This window comes from Platalea leucorodia, assembly GCF_965183815.1.
Source record: "Platalea leucorodia genome assembly, chromosome: 12".
Classification (NCBI taxonomy): domain Eukaryota; kingdom Metazoa; phylum Chordata; class Aves; order Pelecaniformes; family Threskiornithidae; genus Platalea; species Platalea leucorodia.
Window position 1 is genome coordinate 1,909,479 of NC_138834.1, and position 21,734 is coordinate 1,931,212.

At 45.1% G+C, this 21,734-nt stretch overlaps 1 protein-coding gene across 18 annotated transcripts in view; it reads right to left on the reverse strand.

The window, feature by feature from the left end:
* Positions 1-212: 212 nt before the first annotated feature.
* Positions 213-21,734, reverse strand: part of FBRSL1 (fibrosin like 1) — a gene marked incomplete at its 5' end in the record, with an annotated part of 551,881 nt that continues 530,359 nt past the window's right edge. For 12 of the 18 annotated variants that reach the window (XM_082325239.1, XM_082325250.1, XM_082325251.1 and 9 more), the window contains 10 exons: positions 213-3,147; positions 5,160-5,400; positions 6,418-6,501; positions 8,302-8,379; positions 12,536-12,668; positions 13,980-14,051; positions 14,936-14,974; positions 15,543-15,614; positions 19,002-19,097; positions 20,033-20,083. In XM_082325239.1, the coding sequence (XP_082181365.1) occupies positions 1,914-3,147; positions 5,160-5,400; positions 6,418-6,501; positions 8,302-8,379; positions 12,536-12,668; positions 13,980-14,051; positions 14,936-14,974; positions 15,543-15,614; positions 19,002-19,097; positions 20,033-20,083 (2,100 nt within the window). In that variant the 3' untranslated portion in view covers positions 213-1,913. The remainder of the gene's footprint in view (positions 3,148-5,159; positions 5,401-6,417; positions 6,502-8,301; positions 8,380-12,535; positions 12,669-13,979; positions 14,052-14,935; positions 14,975-15,542; positions 15,615-19,001; positions 19,098-20,032; positions 20,084-21,734) is intronic. The other 6 variants (XM_082325246.1, XM_082325253.1, XM_082325248.1 and 3 more) reach the window with 3 other exon arrangements.

Consider the following 21,734-nt stretch of genomic DNA (forward strand, 5'->3'; position numbering starts at 1 on the left):
CCTCCCTCCCGCTGCCGGCAAAGCTTCGCAAACGACATCCAACCCCTCGCCCAGCACCAACCCCTTCCGCCGGCCGCCGAAGCGCCGTCGATGAACCCTCAGCCTCCGAGTCCAGAGCGCTGGCTACGCCACACAAACACTCAACTACCTTTTTCATCCAAAATCAATGTTGTATTTATCTTCATTGATCTACAAGGAAACTGAATGTTTAAAATTACAGGGGGTGCAGGGGGGAGGATGGGGAGGGGGGGGAAACAAGAGTTACAGAGCCAAGAAAATAGTAGCGGATGGCTGAATTAACTAGAGAGAAAAAGCCCAGGATATATAAAACATGGACACTGAAAAATAAAATAAGGGAGGGGGGATGGTACAGCAAGTAAAACATGGCAAAATTTACATATGGATGAAAAGTAAAATTGGAAATAAAAAATAAATCATGCCAAAAAGCAGTTCAAGGCAGAACCACACTGAAACAAACATTTGCTTATGGTCTTCATGTACTATAGATAATATATCAGAATTTCTTTTTTTTTAATCAACCATTAGACTTTTTTTTTGCACTCCTAAAATTCTACTTTGTCTTGTATACAGATTCCAATAAGAACACTGCACAATTAGCACAAGGGGTCCACGGAAAATTGTCCTTGCTTGCCAGCGATCCTGCCCACAACACAAAAAAAGAGAAAAAAAAAAGGAAAAAAAAAAATAAGGAAAGGGTCTGCCGCATGGTACTGTGCCAGTTCCATCTGCTTTTGCCAGCGTGAAAAGTAGGAAACCAAAATTCCCTTCCAGGAGCGTGTGTCTCTCTCTTTCCTCGTCGAACTGTCCCTTGTGTTTGTACAAAAAAAGGCAGTCTCTCTTTGTTTTTTTTTGTTAAACACAAGCCTCCTCCTTCCCGGTCCCAAGCCTTCGCCGTTCTGTCTCCGTAGTTGCGAGTTGGTTGTTTTTGGGTTGTTTTTTTTTTGAACCTTCCTCCCCCCAACATCCACTAAGACCTGCCTCCGAGTTCTTGCATAGTTGAAGTATATATGCCGTACTGAGCTTTCTGAGCGTGAATTTCCGACTGTGACGAGAGTATGAGTTGTAACCATGTTAACAAATAACCAGAGTGGTTCTAGAAACCATTTTTATAAAGTCTACCTATGTTAAGAATTTAATATTGGTGTACATTTATATTAACAGAATATTTACAGTTTGTTTTCTTTGTTTTTTTGTTTGTTTAAAACAAGAAGTCAAAAAAAATTCCTCTTAAATTTCTGCATAATATAATAAGGCAAAAAACAAACAGTTTTGTACATTATTATTATTATTAATATTTTAATATATATCTGTAACTTCGGTTCCAAAGTACCAAGGTAAGTGATCAATTGGCCTCAGAAGGGAACCTCACAGTGGACTGTAAAACTACAGTATTTCCATAAATAATACTTTTAAGAAACCCTGGGTATTTTTTTCTTAAGGATCTGAGGCCTTTAAAATGCAAATTTAACTAAAAACAAAAGCAAAATTTCTTCTTTTTTTAAGTGAATAAAGAGCACAAAATTAAAAAAAATACAAATCCATTAAAAATGTTTCTCACATTTGGGAAAAAATGTACAAACTTGATATTTTTAACTCATTTTTTTTTTAGCACAGAAACAAAAAACAAAACCAAAAATCAATACCTATATATTAAATTCCCATTCTCAGCAACCTTCTTGTTGGAAAGTCTGCATCCCCGACCCCGTTATTTATGGAAATGTGCTTAACTTCTACAAATTTTACATTAAAAAAAAAAAAAGTTTACAGCAGTGCATTTTGTAAAAGGTTTGTTTTTTGTTTTTTTGTGTTTTTTTTTCCTGTTTGTTTTTTTTTTGTTGTTTGTTTGTTTGTTTGTTTTATATACAGGCAAGTTTAAAATTCAATGTTGGGGACTATCGTGCCTCTACTTCTTTGGGGTTCCTAGAGGGGGAATAGTCCCTGGCCTCTGAGTTTGTGAGTGGGGTAGTCCTGCGTGGGGAGGCAGGTCTGGTGCTGCTCGCTGGTACCAGAGGCGGTGGGGCGCTCAGCGCTGCGGTTGGCGGGTTCCTGTTTAAAATCCCATTGTGCATGGCAGTGGATGGACTCAGTCTGGGGTAATGCATCCCGCTTAAATGAGGCATGAAGGATGGCACGTGTGCCAGGTGGCTTTCGATGGGGGACGAGTGCAAGTGGTGCATTCTGGCACGCTCAAGTTCTTCCCGTAAGTGCAAGCGCTCTCTTTCCTCCACTTGCCGCAACCGCTCCTGCTCTCGGCGGGCTTCAAGAAGGTTTTCATGGTTATAGTCGTGTGGCTCCCTGTCTCTGTAAGAACGCTCATGGTCGTAAAATCCGGAGGTGGTAGGGAACCTATGGATAGGATCCGTCCGGAGCTGGAAGTCCATTCGACGGTGCAGGTCTAAGGTCCGGTAGGCATCTCGCAACGGGTCCCTCATTGGGTCCCAAGAAAATCCGGGATGTGGCAGCCTCTCTCTTCCTGACAAAGGATTCATGCCTATGAGTGGGGTCATCATTCTGCTGCGGTCCAGAACATTCATGTTGTTCATCTGGTGCACGCTGCCCATGGAGATGGGCATAGAGGCGGCCATCGAGTGAGGCAATGATAATCCATGCAAAGTAGGCGGTGGGGGATGCTCCACCGATCGGGAGTGCTGTGAAGGCTCAGACCCTACCACCAGCACGTCACTGTCTTCCTTCCTCTCCTCTTTGACTTTGATGTCATTCTTAATCTTCTGGAGGTCGCTGGGAAGCTCTGTCTTTCTCTCCATGTCCTTGCTCATTAGATTGGTGAGCTTCAAGCTCTCGCTTAGTGCAGGTTTGCTGTATGGGGATACAGACTGGATTACTGGCTTTGTGTTGTCCTCAGAGGGTCTCTTATCATGGCTTGGAGTTTCCTTCACTGGGGAACGGCTCTCTTTAATCTTGTGTTCTGCTATGGGCGGCTCTCTCAGCCGCTCAGGGTGCTCTCGCTCGGGTTCTTTGGACCTTTCCCTTTCACCGAGGCTAACCTGCCTGATGGGATCACTGGAGGTTTGGCTGTTGCTGCGGATGAGATTGCTTATCTGATGTGTCACTGGAGCCGATGCCGGCGAGGATCGGTTTGAATGTCTGTTTTTATCCATGAGGTCTCTGTAAAAAGAGAGAACATACATCCTTGGTTTTGGGTGAACAAACATACCTGCGATGCCGGACGTGCACAGTGCTGTGTCTAGTTGGGTAATTTGAGATTGCTCAGAAAACGATTTGAAAAGCTCTGCTAGCATCGGCTGCAGCTGCGATGCTGCGCTGAAAGCTACGCCCTGCCTGCCTTTACATACTACATCGGAAAAATGTTAAATGTGCGCAAATCCGGGGACTAAACTGGGGAGGCATTTGAAAGAACAGTATATTCACCTTAAGAGAAAGACCACTTCCCTGAGAAGAAAGTGGGGAAAGAAGAATTCTAGACAGCTTATTTTTTTAAAAAAGATGCTTTTTCTGTTTATATATACATCTTGCTGCCAGACAGCGATCTTGGCTGTAACGCTCTTAACTCAGGTTCCTTTCCTAAAACACGGATCCAGGCACGCAAAACAGAAGCCCATGGAAACATATGCGGCTCCTTCACGCGACTGGAAGCAGCTATGACATGATGCTTATTTTCCTATGGAGCTGCAGGAGAGTTTTTGTTGTTGGCAGTTTCAGCAGGTAAGCTTCAGGCGAAAAATCCCCGAATAGGCCATGGAACTGAGTGATCGACCTCTGTTTCAAGAGGACCTGCTACGAGCAACAAGGGGTTTGATGACAATGTCCATGTATAGAAGGAGCGGCGTGAGAATGGGGTTTTCATTTCTAACTGCACCTCTACCTCTGAGCAAGTCAATTAGTCACAGTTACTCCCACCTCTTTAAGAGGGGAATAAATAGTGCTCACCTTTTAAAAGCACTTTGCTCTGAATGAGACACTTTAAATGCAAAGTGTGATGGTGTGATTGAGAACCGCATTATGCAGCTGAGAGGCTCACTGATGCCTACGTTTTATGCCGGGTTTGCTTTCGAGAGCCGTAAGACCCAAGTGCTGAAAACGAGATGTTTGGGGAGTTCTGTAGGCATTTATCCCTTACGATTACATTTGCTAACCCAGATTTCTTCCTCCGTGGTAGTCCTGATTGCTGGTCAAGGATGTGGTTTATTAAAACCATGTCCAAGCAGGGATGCTGGGGACAGCTTCAGCTGAATTAACAGAAATGTAACAGAGATGTTAACCCCTGTGTGAACAGCCCTGAGAGTAAAGTAACCTTGCCTTGCAAATGAATTACACTAAAGCCAAGAAGGGAGCTTCCACCTGAATGACTATCCACGCAAGGGTGTCAGACAATTCAATATTTAAAGCGAGATGATTTTCAGCCTATTGCTTCCATGTAATCTTGTTCACAGACGCTGCCTGAAAAGCTCATTAGAAGCACTCCAGGCAAACTATGAACCCCTGTCACCAGTCAAACGCACACATCTAAGGCTTGCGGGCTGTTATTGCCTACAAAGAAGTAGCCTGGTGGGGACAACCGGGCTCTGAAACACAAAGGGCTTTACAGCTTCAAAATCATATACCTGGAAGCTAATGAAGTATCTATAGCCCAGGCGGTACAGTTTTGTCATCGTTAATAAGAGTTTGTCTACAATGCAATTTTTTAAAATCAGTTTTGCTAATGGATTCATGCACACTGCTCCAGATACAGACATTTGCATTTTTATCTCGTTAATGTCCAGCTAACATTTGAATTCATCAGCATATCTGTACATTAATGAGAACTATGACTGTCTCCAAAGGACCCACCACAATGCTGCCTTCCTGATTTCAGAACACACAGCAGTCCTAAAGCAGCTGCATTGAAACCAGCCAAGTATACCCGGCAAACACAGCGACACGCGCATTTCCTCGGCCTGGTGCTTTTTATTAACCTACTAGCGGAGACTGGCTTACTGTATTTCCACAGAGGACAAATCCTAAAAGGCAAAGAGGGTTTTTTTGTGTTGCTAGTACTCGTGCTTATCTGAGGGAGAGGCCTATCAGCTGCTTCAAAGACAAGCAACGTTTTGCTCTAAAGATGATTTTAAGATCGGAAAAATTAGAAAAAACATAGAGGAAAAAGAGGCCCCGCTTACCTCTCTTTGTCTCTGTCGTCTTTGCTCAGAGAAAGATCCCTCTTCTCGGGCTCTCGCTCCCGCTCTCTGTCTCTGTCATGGTTTGTCACTGAGGAGCTTCGCTCGGAATCGGTGGGCTTGGGCCACTGTGGAGGTGTTGGGAAGGACGGTGGGGTCCGATGGAGTCTGTTCCATGGCTCGTGGGGATTATTGAAATTCTGCAGGTTTGGGCCATCTTTGTGAGTAAAAATGTTGTTGTGAGCTAGAATAATGGCAGGGGGAGAAGAGTTAAAAATAATTCAAACCAAATAATTACATACCCATTTTGCACAATGCTCGTCACAACCAGAACTGTCCTTCCAAGACTTTTTAATATGGAGCTAACGGTGACGGGGAGCTACTAGCGGGTGGACACAGATACCTCCAACACTGGGTGAAAGATCCACCAGCTCTTTTAAGGCTGTCGGCGGAGGAAGCTTTAACTATACATCTGAGTAACTCCGAGACAACTGAAAATGCCCAGCTCCTCTTCTCCCCCCACCCCGGCAAGGGCTCCAGCATAAAAGCAATATTCTTCCTCAGCTCCTCTCCCTGGCAGAAACTTTAATTTGTGGGTAGTTACAAGCAATCAGCTGCCTGCAGCTGAGGATTCAGGGGCTTTTTTGTTAAAGAAACCAGGCTATTTGGTGGTATGTACGCGCGTGTATAAAAACAGAGCTCAGCTGTAGGCTTTTTAGAACAGTCACTTGATTTTCCTCCATCAATCTTCAACTGATTCCTGTTGCACCACGAGATGCAAAAGCATGCTCTCTTATGTGTGGCTCTCAAGCATGTCTTGCCTACAGGTAACATGTTTTTGGAGTAAAATATTTTTATACAGGTAATTTAAACTTCAGACAATGGTTACAGAGGGAGTCTACACGCTGAATTAGAATTATCAATAGCTGTTCCACCGCACATCTTCACCGTTGAAGGGTGTTACTTCAGATGCCCATAGGGACCCAGAGCTCAGCAGGGTCTTGCGGCTCTGGCACCTCTAGGAGCACACAAGGCACCAACCTTCAGCAGCGAGGAGACGCAGAGCACAGCTAGTGATGTCTGTGACATGCAGAAAAGCTCCCACCGCAGAGACCTGGAAATCTTAGGTGCAGTGTTTTCAGATAGGAGAATGGAGGTTAGGAATTAAACTTCTTTAAAAACTACCACCAGCTGCTGTAAATATTAGCATGTGGCTTTTCTGGAAGGGATGTTTGTCTGCAGTAACCCAGCCAGTACTTACTCAGAGCATGACTGCCTAATCCTCCAAAGGCATTGCTGCCTAAGTTCCCAAGGCCGCTGAAGGTGCTTGACCTGCTAAATGGATCTGGAAAGGCAAACAGGGATTTAGCAGGCATTTAGCCAAGAATGTTGGAGAATGAAACGCACCCCTCCCCTTCTTAACGGTCTGAATCCAAGTAGGATTAGGCCAGACTTTAAGCTGATCCTTCTCATTGCAAGGTTCTTTGCACAGAAAATTCCCATCATGTTAAAATGGAGAAGGGATTCAGTGCTCACTCTGCAAACAGGTGCCGTAATAAACTTTTGTATGCCAGTCAGAGGGGAGCTAGAAATTAAGGTCTAAGAGCTGAAATCAGGGTGGCTGCTGCTGAGCTATAACTCCCCTTCCTTATCAGGGCTAACAGTAGAAGCATTGCGGTTGCCTTGAAAGAAGAACCTCAGCGGGCTCCTCGGTCAGCATATTGAGGGGATGCATCGTTTCACTCTTATTTCTGTATACAACTTTCTACCCTCTTTATAATAGTGCACAGAAACAGTCCTAAGCTAATTGCTATGGAGATCCATCCTTGCACCAAGTAACGTTGGCCTGTTTGTACCAAAATCCTCTCCCATAATAGCTTCCTTGATCCCAGCAGTGGTGGACATAATAGTGTAGTCTTAGGAGCTACCATGACAAAGGGATGGAGGTTTGCATCCTTTGAGGCAAGAGATGAATCTTGCCTTTCCCAGTCAAGTATCTGACTATTTGGCTACTGGCACTTTAGAACAAGTCCTATATACAAGATACTATATATATATATATACACACAATATATACAATATCTACATTATGTATACAAGTCCTATATACAAGACTTTATAACAAGTCCTGCCTTTTTTTTTCATTGGAAGCATCCATCGTCAGAAGAGGTTCCTCTCTGAGCAGACAGCCTGACTCAGGTTTCTGCACTCCAGAGATGGCTACGGGTGAAATCGTACCCGTGTACTTGGTCATCTCTAAACAACTCCTCCTTCTGCGCGCTGGCTTTTTGACCGTCCCTTTAAAGTCTTTAACTTGCCACGTTACAGGAGGTGTGTTGCTCTCTACTTCCTCACGGATATCCTTATATTTAAAATACCAAGGCAAATAGCACGAATAGCTTGGATCTTTAAGCAAACAGCTATTTGCTTATTTACTTATTTTTAAATTGCTGTTCTTGCTCTTCCCCTTTGATATTAAGTAGCTGAGTGACTCTGTAGAGATACAGCTAATTTTGACAGAATGTTCAGGAATTGATGTAAATCTGGGTATTTGCGACAGAAAAAAAGTCTACTAGGTCATGTGGCATGCCACATTTACTGATTGGATGAGTGTTACTAAAACATTAATCAACAGAGCTTGAACTTTAATTGGCAATGAGCTGCTTGTGAGCTTCTAAAATGAGGAAATTTGAGAAAATCAGGCTCTACTTACTGCCAATTAGGAAACTGAATAGCTGGCAAAATGTGCAGAAGAGCTATTTGCCAGGAACCGTTCACTGAACTTTATTCCAGAACCTCGCCAAGAACTTTCACAGGTGGGAAACGGTACGGGCGGAGCCCATTTTAAGCTCTGGCTGGTCTGAGGTACCTTTGCCTAAATTCCCCCCATTTCCTTGGGCACATTCAGCAGCGCAGAAGGGCTCGACAGGCCACATTTCAGCTCCTGTGCAGCGTCCCAGCGGTGACAGACTCGCCTGCTCTGCAACGCCCTCTTCTCTCGCAGGAGAGGGTCTGCTAATCCTGCCCCTCGCCCCTTGAAGCCTCTCCCTCCTCTGGTGCTACCCTGCCTGAGGGCAGGAGCACACAGGAGAGCCAGGAGCGGGTCGGAGGTAGAGAGGTGAAGGCAGGGTTTACTTACACTTACCTGCCAAGTGGTTAGTAGGCAGGAAACTGCTGTGATGAGGCGAAGGACCAAAAGGGGTGGTGGCTGGGTGTGTCGCACCTGTGAGAACAAGGTCCCTTTTTAATTCAGCGGCAAGTGACTGCCTGCATACACAGAGGTCCTGGCCATCACAGTCGAGAACCAGATGCACAGGCACAGGCCAGGTTAAACACAGCAAAGGCAGGGGAAGACTCCAAACGCGAGCCGCGCGAGCTGCAGGCAGGATTTCTCTGCGTGCCCTTTAAAGGAGTCTGCGGGCACCAGCAGGCAGGAGGAGACCTCGCACCGAGCGCTGCCCGCCCACCTGTAGTCATGAGAAAGTGAGGCTCTTTGCCTGGCATTTTCAGTCATTACTCCGTGTTTACACTACCCAGGGTCAGCCCAGGTTATGGGCCCAGACAGAAGGTGCTCGGAAGTGACTGATTAGAGTCTATACAAAACACCGGTTAACGACACGCACGCAGGGAACATCAATCATGCCTCTCCCACGAGAGCTCCATCTACGCTCTCACACCTGTCTCCGCATCCACAGCCTCCCCTCGCGGTATTTTTTTCCCTTTCCTAGGCACTGCTCATTGCCGTGGTGCCACGCTACCTTGTGGGAAAGGAACACCGCTGCTCAGCACCCCGGATTACATTAGGCTGAGGCAAGGGGCGAGAATGGGCTGAAACAAGCTGGTCTGCCCTGTATTTCAAGGTGGCCCAGGCTCGTGCAGAAAATTCTGCTCTCATTTCAGAGCAGAAAACGAGAGATTTGCCTCCTTTGCAGGCAGATGCATGCAAACCTGAAAGGGCTTGCAACCACACTGGGAAAAGCACTGCTGCTGCCTGCCACTGGGATACTTGGTTTTTGGAGGAAGATTAACTCCCATGTATCCTGCAAATGACAGTATGTTTGGGCAACCTCATGGACCTGGCTTTTGCCCCCTAAGATTGGTACAGATGATTTTCAGGAGGCACCTGAAATCAACTTTTGAATATTTATGTTTCAGATGTGTGTGACAAAATGTTTCTGTGGCTCCAGCATTACACTGACAAGACCAGCCCTCTCCAACTCTTCAGCCTGTGAACGTCCTTTCGGTGCCTCCTCCCTGCCACTACTTCCACTGCTGCAGACAAGGCAGCATTAGCAGCTATCATAACTTTCAGATGCTGCCTGGATGCAAAGACAACTTCTGCCTCCCTTGCAGAAAGCAAGACCTGCCATACCTGTGCTTTAACTGCCTCATTTTTGCTAGAAACTAGTAATTCCACACACTGACAGAAGCAGCACTTTCCCGAGGACATGTTAAGTCATGCGCAAAATAGACCAACACTTAAACAAAGCTTTTCAGTGCTCTTGTCTCATGTATTTTGTTGGTAAAAAGTTAACCTCCCTTAATACTGAGAAGAGGAACAGGTCAACTCGAGCAAACATCAGCAGCCATACTGGGCACGAACGTTGGCTCTTCACTAACAGCTCACTTACCCAGTCACTGCTTTCTCAAGTGATAACTTTCTATTACAGAAAAGAGGATTATGATCCATCCTTCTCCTCCCACCTGGCACTCCAGCTCTCCTGTCACCTTCACCACAAAGACTTCTGCCTCGTCTGCGGCCCATACAAATTATTGCCACCAGTGGCAGACCTGCTCTGGTAAGGTCCTGGCCCTCATCTCCACGCCACAGCAAATGCACGTTTCCACCATATATCATCAGTGCTGATAACGCTATGGAAGGTCACAGCAAAAGTGGGGGAAACGGAGGGAAGAAACTAATATGCACAGGAGAAACTGCATCCCAAACAAAGGCCAAACAGTGTTTTACGGAGGTGCTGGTCAGTCCCTGACCTAGTCTTCCTTGGTGACAGAGCCCAATAACAGACGGTCGTTGTAAAACATGCTCATGTGTCCAGAACATGAGCAGACTATAAAACCGGAGAGGGAGACAGCGCTGCGTGTCCCTCACCAGCTTGGGCACCACAAACCTAAGCAGCCAGAAAATGAGTTGAGGAAACTTAAGAGAGACCACAGCAACGAGACCTGGAGTTATCTATAAACATTCTGACTGCTCCAATGCTTCAAGACGGATGGAGACTGTCATCTTTCTAATCCTTTAAGATTTCAGAAGGTGTATAATGGATGGGAGATTTTTTCAAAGGAGACGGCTTACAAACTCAACTACATGGGCTGATAATAAAAAATCCTCCAGAGAAAGCCAGGAGCGGCATTGCAGGCTGTCAGGTAGTTATTAAATATAGCGTCTGCCAGGCAGCCGAACATCCGTCCTGAAGACAGGTGGCCCTACGATAACTTATGTCTCCCACAGTAACTAGGCAATGCAGCAGAACCAATGATTCACGTCAACCGCACGCTCGTTCGATAAGGTGAAAAGAATGCCTCGGATATTGCAGAGTAAAAGATTTATTCATCTATATATTACTGCTGCAATGTTTGTTCACTTTGATAGCACTCTTTACCTAGATTTACCATGTGATGGCTCTCGTGATTAATATACTCACGGACAAGTTGCTGTAAGGTCGTTTCTCTTTAGTGAAAGTTTTCTATTAATTTGCCTCTTTAATGTTTCTATTCCATACTATTTCCCCTCTTGCTTTTATGAATGGAAAAGCAAGCCAAGCTTGCATCGTTAAGAGAAAAAGCTCAAGGTACCAACTGGACTGGTGCTTTTCTGCCCGTGAGGGCAAACTCTGCCCAATACAGCCTTCAGTAGCAAAACCATCCATGAAACAAGAGTCTTGTCATGCCAACACAGGACAGACCGAGGACGGTGATAAGGAAATGGCTGCCATAGGAAAACCGTCAGAGGTTTGTAAATAAGCTGTGCTTATGCATCCAAGCAGATGCAATAAATATCTTGGCCCTGTACTATCAAAGTACCTTTACAGAGCCCAAAACACAGGGTAGCATCCTATAATGTGCAGCTAGTACCAGCACTGATTACATGTGGTAGAAACATGCATTTAAGAATTTCCATCTGCAGATAAGGGCAGAAAGACAGACTGAACCACTGGTGGAGCTCCTGAAGGCTACCCGGCACTGCATCTGATGCTCCGTTTTCGTGGAGCTTGTTCTCGTTTCAGCTTGAGCCCCATCTGTTGCTCTTCTGTCAAGTTGGGGACAGAATTCAAACCATTTCTAACCTCATTCATTTCAACAAGGTTGAACCAAGGCTGAACATGACCATGTGTGCACTGAGTTAGAATGAGAGCACAATACTGCATCATAAAACTACAGTAAAGTTAGGAAAGAAAATTACATTATTTGCCAATTAATTACGTACATCAAGAGCTAAATTACACCTCATCAATTGATATAGCTCATTCAGAAAGCAGGCTTTAGCATCTCAAACACAGGAAAGGAAAGCTCAAAAAGTCTAGGGGGAAAGCCAGGCCTGGGAACAGAACAAACCCAACAGTGGCTAGACAGACATCCACATGAACCCACAGTGACCTCCCAAACCAGAATGTCAGAGCTGCAGTCTCCCACGGTCAGAGCCATCGAGAACAGCGCAGTGAGGCTTACTGCACTTTGGTAATTGCATTAATTGTAATTACTTCTCCAACAGATTAGAAAGCAATTGATCAATGTAAACTGTATTTAAGTCTGGGTTTTTTAAATTCAATATGCCGTTTTAAGCCTTAGAGATTGATGGACTTTGTAAACACATAGGGGGATTTTATATTTAAAAACCAAACACTTCGCAAATACACCTTCTGTGATATTTTCAATGCTGTTATTGAAGTTTTTCTTTTACAAAACCCCCCTTGTTTTCAGAAAACAAACAGAAACTTGGTGAGTGGAGGAGCTGAGAAGAACAACATGGCAAATATAAAAGCAAGAAACAGACTGGGGCCACTTCCAATCCTGTGCAGTGGAAACATTTCCAAGTGTTTTGTCAAAATCGCTTTTAAAAATCACTCCATAGCCTATTAATCAGGCACATAAGAACCAGCTGCACAGACACGAATGTGAGAGCCAACTGCTGCAGCCCAGTGCCGCGCAGAGGATCCTGCGCTGGAGGCGGCGGCAGGGCCCAGCGGCTCCGAGAGCCCTGCTCCCAGCAGTCGCCAGCGCCTCCACATCCCTCTGAACCAATCCTGCCTGCTTCAGTTTTTGAGGCATACGTAGCTGTAGAGACACACATTACACGTACTGACTGTTTGGTTTTGTTCTTTTTTTTTTTTTTTCCCCAACAAATGATGATCTTCCCTTACCTGTGGTAGAAAACAGAGGCCTGGCAAGATCCTGTGGATAATGGAAGCCTGGAAACACTCCAGGGGCGGGAGGTCTGCTGAACAGGTCAAGTTTACCACCTATCTCTAGCTTGTGGGGATCCAGCTGCATTTGCTGTCAAATGATATAAAAACAATCTCATTATACACTTCCTTTTTTATGGGAGAAAAAGAGAAGGAGTTCAGGCTCCCTCCTGCTTAGCCCTGCCAGGGAGAGTTAGCGAGAGTGACAGCAGCGTCTCTGGGCACGTAGCGCAGCCGTGCTCTGACAGCATCTGTAAGGCCATTTCACTCCACAGCCTCTCAGCTGCCTGCCTCATCCACACGAATACGGTCTGAAGTGAGCTCTCAGCCCTCAGCACACACAGCGGAGCGTGCAACACGATACGCTGAGCACGCTGCACCCCAGGACCGGTCGGCGCTCTCAGCCTGACAAAAAACATTCTGCAGGCGGAAAGCTGCCGACAGAAGCCTTGAGAGCTGGGTGATGGACTCGTCTGTTTTGCTTCTCCAGTTTGGAAAGAGAGAGATGTTCCTAGACTATGCCCTTTCTGCAGCCAGTACAGCTCAGTATGCAGACAAGGGGCAAAGGATAAAGAAAACTAAGAGGCTCCTCCAGAGGCTATTTTTACCCTTCCCCTACAGAAGTGAGCATGGTCAGAACTGCAGCTAAGTCATATGAGTCTCTCAATAGCTTAAAGATGATATATTTGCTTATTAAAAAAATGGACACACGCCACTTGTAGAGGCACTAATTACAGTGCACCTACTTAAGCACTGAATAGTCTTCATTAACAGAACAAAAAACCTACAGCAGGAGCTATGAGAAAACAGAACGCTACAGAAGTCCTGTCATCAGCTATTCTGCCTGCCCCAGGGAGCTCCGAGCCTGTAACAGCACCCCAGGGTACCTACGTCTTGTTACCTCTTGAGTTTTAAGCCCCCTCTCCCTCTGCCCATCGTCACGGCAGTGCAGAAAGCCCAAAAACCTCTAACACAGTAACGATCAATCTACTCGTTCGCTCTGCGTCTTGTAATATGTTCTTCACCGTATCGGTCTTTTCATTATGAATGGGACAATACTCTATATTCCACAGGAGGTACTAGTGCAGAATGGAAATGGCATTAAACACGTATGCTTTGGAATAAAGATGGATCTGGGGCAAAATTACCCTCCCTTTCTTCTCCTCTTTCTGCCTGTGCACACAGTATCTCCTACTCATTTTGCTACCCTTCAACTGAACTCCTCTGCCCTCAGATAAACTTTATGGTTGCTACAATAAATGTTAAAGGATTGAAAGTGTTAGTTAATCAATACAGGCAGGCTTGAGAATCACCAGCAGTAAGTGCTTCCTGCTCATTACTCACTAAAATATGATCTGTAAGCCAAAAGACTTGGCTTTGTTCCAGAAACTGTCTGAATTACCTTTATCTTTTGCTGGTGATGGTAGATCTGCCAGGCGATCTGTACATGAACCGCACACCACTTCCCGGGTTTCTGCAATGGAAAGCACAAGCATTTAGATTAATTTATACATTAGCAATCTACATCAGATAGAACATTTCATTTCCCTTACTGTCAAACAGGCAGCTAAGCAATGAGAAAGGCTGATTACTAAAATGGCACAATAGGTGATCAACATTTTGTTCTGCACTGCAGCAGATGATGTTTAAATTAAGAAGGAGACAAACAGGAAGAATGTGGGATGTGGGATATCGTCTTCATCTCGTGGAGACCTGAGATCCCTGCCTTGTTCTTTCCTACTTGCGCTCCCCACTTCAGAAACGGAAATAAATGGCAGCAAAGAACAGTATGCCATGCTTAAGAGAAAGCAACTAATAGTTAACAGCTCTGTTTCTGAGAAGAGCCCTGTTCGTTCATCCCTGCTGCACTGCAGGCTAAGTCATGCATGGTTATTAGGGCTACTTGCGTTTGGGGAGGAAAAGGGTAGGGACAAAGAAGCAGCAGGGATGAGCAGTGCCACAGCTGGACCAGTTACTGTTTGTCAGCTGAGCTGCGGTACTCACTGTAGGGTGTTTTTGTGGAACATCAGAAGCACAAATAAAACAGATCGACCTAAGCCACCATGAATCTGATCACTGGTGAATGTCTGTCCATGCTCACAGTGATTTATTTTTGTGACCCTTATTTCATACTGTGAACTATTAATGGATGTAAATGGATGCAAAATAAGGTTGGGATTCAACCCAAACATTATTAATCAGAAGCAGCTAAGAGCTAGCTATGACATTTTGCTTTAAATAAAGGATGAGCGTGAAATTTTCTACTGGACATGTTAAATTTCAAAACCACATGCACAATACTTGAAGCGTGTGTGTGTGTGTATACATATATATATATATAAAAAATCCCCCACAAACCTTACTTACTCTTACTGGAGGCCTATAAGGGTCTGACACCTATGGAAAAAGCAGAAATAAAACAATCAGTCTTTCTAAAACTAGCCAATATACAGAAAGGTGGGGAACTTCCTTCCTCTGAACAAGCAAAAGCATTTAGAAAGCAATGTTCCGGAGAAGTCCCCTGTGACACGGGAAACCTAAAAGGCTTAAAGAAGGCTTAAAACTTCTCTTTCATTCCTTGCACCAAACTCAGCAGAATTTTATGATAAACAAAGCAGCTTCATGCCAGCAACTGAACAGTTCAGTGCTTTTCTGAACCTTATAATGGTTCTGAAATGGAGCGCATAAAACTACTCTCCAAGCAACGCTTAGGGGAAAGACCTTGAAGGGGTTTCCTGCCCCGTTTCCCTCTGACTTTGTTTGAAGAAGTCAATACACCCCTTTGTATTCACGGCTGGTGGAGGCTACTGTTGTCTCACCAGAAAAAGAAACTTCTGTCCCGACTGCGCGTTCCGAGTCTAGAAGGCCAAATTGCTCACCAGCTGCTCTCTTTTTTTTATGAGCAACCGCTGTGTTTACTGTAAATCCAGATAAGCTGAAAGGAAGGTTATATATTGTTGCCTACCCCTGGAGTCTTCTGCAGCAGCGTATGGTGGACTGTGCCTGGTCTACCTGCTACATCAATAGGGTTTGAAGTCTGAAAGACAAGAACAGAGCGTGAATAATACTGTATCATACCAGCGGTACATTTAGCATCTCTATCTGATGTTAACGGCATTAATTAGTCCATGTTTGTACTGTGCTTTGAACACGCATATTGCTACATTAGTGCTAAATGTTATCTCTTACTGACAGCCAACAGCATTTAACCACCATGTCATCTATTATTATTCAGCAGCGGTAACAGTATTACAGCAGCACCCCTAAGCCCCACTGAAATCACAACCCCGCTGTGCTATGCAGTATGCAAGTGGATGGGAAGAGACAGTCCCTGCCCCCCAAGCTTATTCTTTAGACAAAACAGGCAGCAGTAGGAGAGAGAATGGGAGAGGTGGACCGACTCCCTCCCTGTTTCAGGCAGCAACCAGTATAGCAGTCAGGAACAGAACAACTCAAGCATCCTAGTCCCATATTCTGCCTATTGGACCGTGGCCGCTCTCCGGCTGGGGCTAGATAACACAATGGCTAAAATGGCAACAGCCCATCTATTTGCTTCGACAAGGCAAAATGAGAAACTTTAGAAGGTGCTTGTGGGTCTTTTATAGCTTTGCATTGTTTATCCCATCATTTTCCAGCAAGAATTAAACACCTCATTGAATGAATCCCTGTTCCTCCTCCTCCTCCGGATCCCACCTGCTGCCCTGTCCCAGACGATCCCCAAGAACTCGTTCGTCTTCTCACTCCGGCATCCATCCATCTCCCACTCCCAGAGCAACTGCACCTGGTGCCTCCGCGCAGCTGAGTGCAGAGGGGTTAACCTCATTCCCCAAGAGATTCTTTCGCTCACATTTTAGGTCAAATTACAGTAGGTTTCAAACAGTCAAACTGTATGAGGAATGAGTAAAATCATGGGTGTGGGAGGAAAGATAGGTTTTAATTTGTCTAAGGCTATGCAACTTCCAGACTCGTTAAAAAGAGAATTCTCCCGTGCGTGCGTGTAGGTAAGTCAACGAGCTCCCCAGGCAGATCTGTGCTCTCAGGGCCTGTCTGACAGCTGAGGTATATATAAGGTGGCAAATAAGTTACAGCTATCATACAGGCAAGAGCGTTAAGATCACAACATGTTAATAGCATGGTGTCATCCTGTCCCTTTGTCCCCTGGAGAAAGATGTGAATGCTTCCTCCAGCAAAGTAAACTGAATACTTCTGACCTTTTCAAGTTCTTAGCTTGTGAGAAATGGCCTTCGGGAAACTCACTGAGAAGTTTACCGTCAGCCTGGATTTATGTGCAGTGGATTTACATGCGCAGCTGTAGGCAACTGACACGGGAAGGGGAAAAACAAAACTAAGACCTCTGCTTTGGAAAGCAAGAAGTGCAGGATTCAGTGTGCCAAAACCAAATCATCAGGTCTGCGGTGCTTATGAAGGCTTTAGTCAAACAGCTTGGGAGGGAGAGAGCATGGAAAAAGGATGCAGTAACGATGACCAGAGCGGCTTTGCCCGGCAGTTCAGCTCCGTCTCCTCTAGGAAACTGGAAAATAATGTGCCAAAGCGGCAGATCCATTTTTCAACCTATCCCTCTTTTTTTCAAATGTTAGATTGCATGTAAATACAGCACCGTCCGGAGATCAAGTGATGTCAGTGATTAACCATGGCACCAGAGTGTGACCTTGTGCTGCTTAAACTCAAGCTGGCAAATGTTCTATGTATCTATCATTAAAATGAATTAAAAGCCAGTTATAATACAGCACTAAGAACTGTTTAAAAATGTAAAGGGTCTGTGCTCACTTTTTCTTCCTCGCTTTGTAACTGCTTCTCTTTGGTCTAATGGTATTTTACAGTGCGATGGTATCTATACAGCTCTGTAATGAAGATGGAAACCAGAAGAGCCTGCTATCGGTGTATCAGAAGCTCCTCATTAACAGTAGCCTCATGGCAAAACCAAACCCTGTCTTCACATTAGCAAAATTTTGCCAATTCCACCTTATTTGTGCAGCTCCTTTTCTTGGAAAGTCAAGTTCATACCCTGGCAGCTTGGGGTCTGCAGGGGCCCCCTTGCAAGAACAGCAGCACTTAACACTGGCGGACAAACCCCGTCAAGGACAGCCCTGCTCTGTCCCTCTCGCCCCCTCTGCTTAGATGCAACTGCTCCTCCTCTATGCCTGCGGCCACTGCCTACAGACTCGTGTTGAAAAAAGCCACTTTAGAGACTTTGCTATTTGTATCCAGAAAATAAAATAACGTAAGGGATTCGATGGGCACTGAGGAAATACTCCAGCTTCCATTAAAAAAATCAAGTGGGAAGGTTGTAAGGGGCCTTATTTGCAGCAGTTGCTCATTCCTGACGTCCGCTGCCGCCAGGGCGAGTGCTGAGGGAAGCAGACCCCACAGCCCCGCTCCGAACCGTACGGGAATGACCTCCCAAATGCAAACAGAAACGGGCTGGCTACAGCGCTGGGCCTTCAAGTCTTCCAGCACATAGCAGAGCTCTATGGAAATGCAGTTCAAGATGAGAAATCTCTAAAATCACGGTATGTACGGAAGCGAAACACAGGTCACCTTCCAAATGGAGTAAATCCTCCATTTTCAAACAAATGCTATATAGATACGATGCATCTTTCTTGTTTGGAGGGATTTAACAGTTTCTTTACCTTTAAAAATAGTTAATAAAAAGAACAAGTCGGGGACGGAAAAAAAAGCAGTGCACACTACAGAATTTGTAAAAAATGGTGGTTATCATGGCAACATTTCCAAATGCCAATCAGTGCTAGTTGTAATGATATGTTACAGTTGTTGTGCACCTTTCAAACACACTATCTCGAAGAAGTTTGCAGGCATTAATCAACCCTTATAAAACCCACTGCAAGATAACTTTACAGATGAGGAAGCTGAAGAACAGAAGATTTAAGCGACTTGCCCAAGGTCAGACAGTGTCGGAGCTGGGAATAAAAATTCAGCTCCTTCAAATTGCTCTACCCATTTGCAGCAGTCTCTCCCTATTGTTCCCACACTTGTACAGTCAATTCCTCATTTTTTTCTGGGAATAAACACAGTTTATCTTTTGCCATCTCAGACCATTAAATTTATAAAATGATTTGAGACTCATCGGTCTATTATTAGCTGTAAATATTTCAATCAACTAATGCATCTGACTGTATGCTTCTCCTCCAGTTTCAGTTGACCTCCCAAGCGAACCACTCTGTCCTTTTCAAAGGAACGATCTGTAGTGCCAAGAGAAAATTTCTGCTAAAGTGTTGGTTGCTTTGCGCAGAGGATGCTCGCAGATCTGTGGGGTGATCGCTTCCAACCCTGTGCTGCGCTTCTGCTAGTTAAATCATGTGCTACGAAATCACCAGAGACACGACTCTGAATAGAGTTTCTCTCCCAGCAAAAGAACAAAGCCTTCATAAGAAGAAGTTTGTACCTTCGGTTGAAATGCTCCCTGAAGTGACCCAAAGGGACCTGAATGTGGAAGCATGGGTGGCATTCCAGGCATTGCTGGAGGATAGGTTGGAAAGAACTACAAAAGAAAAAGAGATGCTTATGTCACAGGACGACTTGAACAAAAATGGAGGTAGGTGCCAAGCCTGGCACGTACAAAAATAGTACTGTGTTGAATGAGTGCCACGGTGAAAATACACACTAAATTTGCTTTCAAAATTTTTAAGAGCAAAGCCAAAACTTGGAAAATGCGCTCATCTGATGAATTTTCTAGATAGTGCTGAACAAGTGTGCCTTTAAAATTTCAGGACTATTGCAGGAAGCACAGAGCATTCACCATTTTTAGAGGAATTGGAATAATTTGGGGTTTATGTTCACTTTTGGGTAACTTTGCATTTTTCTGCAGTAGCAAACAGATTGATCCTGTTTTGAAATGTGACCTGCTTTAATTTTCAAAGCAAAAAAGAACCACAAGATGCTGCATTGCACACTAACCACAGGCAACATGCACATCACCTTGTAGTTGTGCAGGTTGGGTTAAGTTTTGCTTAGGCCTCTCCTGAGCACATAGAGCAGTTTTACAAGTCCCAAAACATGTAGTTTTTGTGCTTTGGAGCAGTGGGGAGCACCAGGAAGAAACCACCAGTCTGACTTACTCCTGTGACCTGAGCAAAATCTTGTGAAAGAGCCATGCACTCCGGGCTGCTGCACTGTGAGAAGCACCAGCTGCAAAGGTACTGCAATGACCACTGATTTAGCAATTTCTGCGCATTCCCTGCCATCCCAGGCACAGCAATATAGAGCCGCAGCAGCAAAAATGCAGTAGACGAAGATTAAAAAAAAAAAAAAAAAAGCCCAAAGAAAATTTTGTACCTTAAAAAAATTTAAATATCAAGACGGAAAAAGAGCTTTAGGAATGAATGAATCAAAACACTACCGATCAATCGAAAACAAGCAACAGAAGTGCAAGCAGAACCATTAACAAAGACACCACCTAGAAAGGTAAGCACTCACGTTGGAATGTCGAAAGTAAGGGTTGTCTAATTTGGGAGCGTACTTGTCAAACTGGAAAGAAAAGAGAAAAAAAAGGAAACAGGTGAGTTTGGTTTCGGCAGTAGCAGACACATCAGGATTTCAACACAGACAAGTAATCATGGCCCGTTTGTACGGCACCGAACAGAGCAGCACTGACTGGCTATTCCACGCTCGCTCGTCGGGGAGCTGACTGATTTCCCCCAGCTAACGGAGGTGGAAAGGCGGCAGCCCCCGGGCTGCGCCGGGCGCTGCCGAGTCCCCCTGCAGAACCCTGCCGCAGGCACCGCGTGCAGAGGGTCCGTCACTATGAAGAGCGCGGTCCCGACACCCGCAGCGCAGCGGAAGGCGGGGAAGTGCAGCTCCGGGTCTAGATCTGGGATCTGCCCCTGGAGCACTCAACTGGATCACGGACTAGAAGGTAGGGAATGTTGTCCATTAGACCTCAGCGTCTACTGTGGGGCAACCAACACCAATTCCCTGTTTTCTGGGTTCCTGTAAGTGCCCCAATTGTCTGGAAAAGGGCTTAATTGCTTTAGATGCACGAATCTCTATACATTCCCCCTCCCTTGCAAAAGACCAGAGCGCCCCAGAGAAAAGGTGATTGTTAACCTTTTCTGTTCCAGCATGGGGTTTTAACACCTCCATGAGTGCAGTCTGTGCCCCGTATTTATTTTTATGACCATTTGTCCTGTACCACCCTGGAAGCAAAACCAAAGCATATATACATCGCATTTTTGAACAGTATGTACATTCTGGTGGGGAGGAGGGAGCAGGGGTGAAGGCAGGGAAGGGAGCTGTAGGACCCCATGAAAAAGCTGCTTATTTGGCAAGTCAGCTGCTGTTTCACACTCCTCTATGTGCGGGAGAGTAGATTTGTAATTTCATTAATTACAGTTATTACTGGAGCCATGTCCCCTCCAGTGTAAATACCATAAATTACCAAACACATGCAGCTGTAAATTTCAACACTCTTCTCTAGTGCTGGGCTTAGCAGACCTGATCTAGTGGAATATAAGAAGATGTGAGTGAAATACAACAAAAGAGCCTTGCGAGCTGTTTTTGCTATGAAGGCTGACATCAACGGGCAGGGGTGGGAGGGGAGGGAGCTGCTCGCTGGATCGGGTATCAGGATTCTTAAATAACACAGGAGGCTTCTGAGAAAAGTTTCAAGATTGTTTTACACAGACCAAGAAAAGAAGGGAAGGTGTTTACACACGAGTACATTGAGCAAACACCTGGGGCTGGATTTTGGGCGGATGATATTACATTTAATTGTCTCGCTGCTAAGCAGATTACAACCCAAGAATGTCATCGGGCAGTCAGCAGTGGGAAAGAGAAGTGAGAAACATTGCTCCTTGAGTTCTTGGTAGTTCTTCCCAAACGCTGCTTTTGCTGTTACTGCTGGCCTTTGCTAGCCGTAGCAGAAGAGGGTTGTTTCTACAGTTTGGACACAGTGTGAAACTGAGAGAGGGGGAAAAGCTGAACCTTGTTCTTTCAATCTCACAAAGTAATTGCCAGAAATGCGGAGAGAGTGCGCTTTAAAGTACTGACAAAATCCATTTGTAGCAGATCTCTAACAATTTTGTAACAGCTGCAGCGAAGTCCCATTGTGTTACAAGCAAATTCAACAGCAAAACGCTAACGCTTATTACATGGCCAGGGGGATCTCTCCCACGAGAAG